The sequence below is a fragment of the Lygodium microphyllum genome, chromosome 21 (genome assembly GCF_053477565.2).
Source record: "Lygodium microphyllum isolate KBCC chromosome 21, Lygodium_microphyllum_v1.1.10, whole genome shotgun sequence".
NCBI classification, from domain to species: Eukaryota; Viridiplantae; Streptophyta; class Polypodiopsida; order Schizaeales; family Lygodiaceae; genus Lygodium; species Lygodium microphyllum.
Window position 1 is genome coordinate 109,405,657 of NC_141155.1, and position 5,697 is coordinate 109,411,353.

General features: G+C 37.8%; 1 protein-coding gene across 1 annotated transcript; it reads left to right on the forward strand.

Annotated features, from left to right (window-relative positions):
* The first annotated feature begins 4,676 nt into the window (after nt 1–4,676).
* LOC148018415 (uncharacterized) lies at nt 4,677–5,440 on the forward strand. The gene is made up of 3 exons (XM_087662288.1): nt 4,677–4,873; nt 5,020–5,142; nt 5,213–5,440. Exons 1-3 carry the CDS (start codon nt 4,805–4,807, stop codon nt 5,327–5,329), a joined length of 309 nt encoding a protein of 102 aa, XP_087518414.1. The 5' UTR covers nt 4,677–4,804; the 3' UTR covers nt 5,330–5,440.
* Nucleotides 5,441–5,697: the final 257 nt, after the last annotated feature.

Here is a 5,697-nt window from a genome sequence, read left to right on the forward strand (position 1 = left end):
ATGATTACAACGAATATGAGTCCCATTGGGATTAGATGGGAAATAGGGCAAGATGAAACAAATGGAAACATGTATGTAGTGAGATTTGGAGGCAAAGTTGTGAATGATAGATGAAAGATTATTGGACTGATGTAGAGTTTAATAGAATTATACCAAAGGATTTTGGATACTTGTTAAAGGATGGGCTATTATGGAAACACCCAAAAAAGAGAGATGGGCTACCATTGGGAGTATTCTATGATAGAACTACTCAAGTATAGGTACTAGTGGAAGTGAATGTACAAAAACGTTTCTCAATTTTTTGATACATGCAAAGATGGTCAAATGTATTCTTCAATTAGGCATAGAGATGAGCTTTATCATACCTATGCACTATGCATGTATTACAAGTGGGTGATTAACTTGGTGACTATGCCGCTTGGCCTATGGTGGATCAGGTACATTGTCTTGGTAAGAGAGGACTTAACCAATCAAGTTAAAGGCAGAGAATTGAGGAAAAAAGACGCCTAGTGTTGTATGTAAGTTCCTTCTTGAAGAGGTGTTTTGTAAGTATGGGTATATAGGCAAAGTGACTAATAACAGAGGTGAGCTAGATGTAGATGAAGAAATGGAGTTTATCTCTAGGCTTGGCATCAAATTAGCCTTATAACCCAAAGGGGAATGGAACAACTGAAAGAGAAAATCCTTCTATAGTCAAGGCTTTGGCTAATGCTTGTGGAGGAAAGATCAAGAAGTGGCCACTGTGATTTCCTTATGCTCTATGGTCAAGGACTGAACCATACACAGTGACTACTGAGTATATGCGTGCGGAATGTAGGGATAGAAGTGACTGATGCCCAAAGAGACCAATGTTATTGCTTGGAATATGCGAGTGAATGTCATGACTAGAGAAGAGTTTTCTACTCTAAAATTTTGACAACTTGAGAGAAGACTTGAAGATGTTCAGAGAGCAGTGCAAAGACTTGAAGAGAATAAGGAGAGATTTGATATAAGACACTCGTTTAGGCCCATAGCTATTGAAAAAGGAGATTGAATTTTAGTATTTGATAGTAGCCTTGAAAACTAACATAGAACCATCAAAAAAGTGTCAAAGAGATGGTTTGGACTAGACATAGTAAAGTATGATTATGACAATGTAATGTATGCCTTGATAGAGCTAGATGGAACTAACTAAAGGATACCCATAGCAGGCCCATAGCAAGAAAAAGGATCAAACTGTTCAAGAGGAGGGAAGTAAAAGAATATGCAATGGAAGACTTGATGGATGATACACTACATGATAATATTGTAGAAGAAGAAGGAGAAGAGCTTGCAAAAGATGAAGAAGTTGGAGCAAAAGAGGGAAACTTTGAGTTAACAATTCATATTGGGGATGATGATGAGTAGTGGTGGTACATATCGGAGGATGTGCGGGTTTGGAGGGGGTAAATGTCATGTGGTTACACATTCAATGAAGGAAAAATAAGGAAAAGATATCCATATGAGCATTCCAAATATATGCTTATGGGATATTTACTCATGATTGTGACAAGCTTTCTAGGTTTAGAATTGGTCTCCAAAATAGTCTAAACACCCATTATTGAGTTCTAATAACTTAATGAGAATTGTGGGTGGATCAAAACATATACAAGGAGTGATCTTGAATGCTACAAGGTGTCCACGCCCAAAAATACAAAAAATAGATATGTTTTTAAAAAAGTAATATTTCTTAATATTTTAAAAATATTTTTGCAATTTTTCTTGCGATATCTTGTAGATCAGGTCTGGACAAGATTATTGTCCTTAGGGTTTTCATTATATTCCATTGCTTATAGGTTTCTTACTTAAGGCATCTACTTATCTACTATTGATAGATGCTTTAGGCTATCAAAGGGACATTGTCTCTTATTGGACTATTGTGGTAGAATTCTTTTAAATCGCATAGAGTGTCTTAGTTATCATGAGCAATTGACTTAGATGCAGTGTCTGTAACTTGAGGGTGTAGCTATAGTAGTATAAATTCATTCAAAAGTAATACATAGAGTTTGTTGGAATCTTTCTATCTTTCATTTGTATTAATTCTTTTCTTGAATCCGCATGGTTTGTGGCTTGATACATATCCCCCTCAACAACGGCTAATGCATCTAAATTTCTCATTCAAGTGGAATGCACTTCATTGGCTCACTTTAGTTCTACATTCAATTTAATAAAGTATCTTAAAATATAGGTCTTTTTTATTTTGTTCTTTAACAACACATTAATTTTAAAAGAAAAAGTGAGATCATACACTAGATAGCTCAAAGAAGTATAAAAAGAATTTTCATTGTTTTCGTTCCTCTTTAAAGGATTCATATGCATTTCCTTCACCTTTCATCGGCCAACCTACAGTATTTGCTGAAATTACAAATTAAAGAAATGCTAGAGGCTTAAAATTTATATCAGAAATAAAAAATACTATTAAGTATCAAAATAATGGATTTTATTTTGAAGAAAATTTAAAAATATTTTTTCTATGATAAAAAAACTCATTCAAAATAATGTCCTTCGCAAAATGAAAGAGTCTTTTGTAGAAGAAATTAGTTATTATACAATAACAAATGTATTATATAGATTGGTACTTATATGTTGTCTCATGCCTTGTGGAGGTTGGCCCATAATATCAAATTACAAAATAAACATCATGAGTATTAGTAAAAATCAATTGTGACATTAGTTATTTAAACTTAATGAAGAGAGTAAATATTAATATACTCAACCTCCCACTTCTCAACATCTCTTGATCGGAACTGTGACAATCCATGTTACTCCATTTAGATTCATCATACCTCCTTATGTTGTAGGCTAAAGATTCTTGCTACCATCCTTCCTTTTGCTTCCATTCATTGATGCTTGTTAGCACTTTTTGGCATTCATATTGGAGACTATCCTTGCTTGTAACATGTCCGCTTGTTATCTTTAGGACACGTCTTAGCAGTCCATTGAAAAGGATGTCTAAAAAGCTCTGCTCGGCACTCCCATGGAATGTTACGGGGTTTGCAATTTAGGACTTTTCGCGTCTACCACGTAGCACAAGTATTCTGGCCATTTCCACTTAGGACCAATCTGAATCAAGGTTTTCCCTAATGGTCATTTCATATAATAGGGCTTCACGAAAAAGGATAGGGTTTTAAAAGGCTTGTGTAGGAATGCAATGGGAGACCTTAAAAGACTTGTATGGGGGAAAAATCAACGGAAATGACTTTGTGGAAATGCTAAGGGAAAGTTCTCAATTTCCAAGGATGCAAGGTGAAAGGATGCTTAAGTCCTCGATTTGTAAAATCGCTTTGTAGGGATAAAGGGAAAAGGGTCCATAGAAAGGGGGTTTAAAACCCGGGCTAATGGAATGTTTAAAAAAAAAAGGGGGGGAAAGGGGCTTATTTCTCGGGGTAAATGGGCTTTTAAACCCACTTGAGAGGGCAATAGGAAAGGCCCACAGGAAGGGGGCTTTGGATCCTAGGGGGGGAGGGGGGGGGGGGGGGGGGGGGGGGGGGGGGGAGGAGGCGCTAGGGGGAGGGATTATTAAACCCACTTCTGAAGGCCTTTGGGAAGCCCCACAAGATGCGTAAAGTAGTTCGCTTGGGGTTCGATACTAGTTGCCATTTAGAAAATGACCATTAGGGAAAACCCTGATTCAGGTCGGTCCTAAGTGGAAACAGCCAGAGTACTTCCGCTACGTGGCAGACGCGGCAAGTCCTAAATCGCAAACCCCGTAACATTCCATGGAAGTGCCAAGCAGAGCTTTCTAGACATCCTTTCCGATGGACTGCTAAGACGTGTCCTGAAGATAACAGGTGGACACGTTACATCGCTTTTCCCTATTCATATATTTTTTGGCTCTCTTCTTTGACAAGGAACTCCAGGTAATATTTTTAATGTGTTTTCTTATGTGTAATAGGCAAATACAATTCCAATTGACCTCTATAGACGTAGTCTTGTATAGATTCCATTCCAATCAAGCAAGGCTTGTCTAGATGTGATTCTAGTTAATGTCTATAAAAGCTATATATGGATTTCAACCTTTCAAGCAATCAATGAATAGGCTCCTAACTTTGTTGGCTTTACATGAAAGACTAAATAAGCATCCTTATCCATAACATTAATCTCTAATTACTGTGACTCGTAAAAATGTCACTTTAGAAATGTTTGCAACACAAGAATAGTAATGTTATGCATCTATAACATGGTTTCTTTTGTGATGAGATGTGGTTTTGATCATCCAAGTTCTTCCAAGGATCACTAGGTATGGGAGCACATGGTTCCCATAATCCAAGCCCTTCCAAGTATCTATGTGTTATAGGTTCTTACTTTGTTGGCATTCCATGGAAGCCAAAATAAGCTTTCTAATCAGTAACATGAATCTTTTATTGTTCTACAAGCCCTACACATTTAACTTTAGAAGTGTGAACGGAGACTTACATATCATTCTAAGATGCATCCGCCTATGTGGGGTTTAAACTTGGACCGTTAATACGTTACGCGATGAGAAGCCCGAACTTGCGTGGTGCGGCGAACGTTACAGCTCCAATATATTGCACTTCCTTGCGTTTAACCTCCAGCTACTGAGGAGTGCTGCACGTTACGATGAGATCTGCTGCTGGTCACGACTATATCGTTCCTTGTAATATTCGCTGCAAAAGCAACATTCGCGGTTGATAAATTGGTTACGACTTGTTGCAGGGCTCACACACACACACACACACACACTCTCTCTCTCTCTCTCTCTCCGCTACGGCCTCTGTTATATCTGAACAGCGCGCTTGTCAGCACTCGCTTCTGAGAAGAAGTGATGGATGAAGCTGAGGCGGACCTCTTGCAGTTCCAGCTGGAGCAACACCTGCACCATGCTGTGAAAATGGTGCTAGCCTCGACCTTTTTTGAAATCCTGATCAGTATCTGAACATCAGAAAGGATATGTCAGCATATAGTAGGTAGACATTTTCATATACCATCACCAAGCTGTCGTCAATACTATCGTAACACGATTTTATTGTACCGGTCCAGGATAGAGAGCTGATGGAGAAGGTTTTAGCCCAAAGGAGTACTGCGTCTGCTGGTGGCGCAAACAGTATTTCGACCCTGGCCATGTCCATTTACAAGCGCCATATCAGCTCCATCCACTCACAGGTCTCTCTCTCTCTCTCTCTCTCTCTCTCTCTCTCTCTCTCATGATCTGATGTCTGCGTGATCTATGCAGAAAAGGAAATCTACCAAGAAAAGGAGTGCAAGAAAAGACACTGCTGCTGGTAATTCTAGTGGAGGTCTGGACCTTGCCATGCGCCGATTCCTACAAGTTGAAAAATCCCATGACTAATTACCCTCTAATATTATATTAGAACATTAAGAGCTAACATATTTCCTAGTAATCTTCTCCTAAAGTAATGAAAACCTATATTTGTTGGATTTGTGTGCAATGTAGTTTGTTATACGCATAGTTTATTATTGTTTCTTACTTGAATATTACGTTTATTTATCAAATTTATATGCAACATGATTCATACCTTAAATTTAATACGTATTGCTTTATCGATTTCGTGCACAACATGTATTCGTTCAAACGCATGTAACGATAACTCAAAGACATAAATAAAACAAATAATGAGTAAATAAACAAAAACAAGACACTCCAAAAAATTTGTATTCATATTCATAACATTTTACATGGGATCCATTACAACCAAG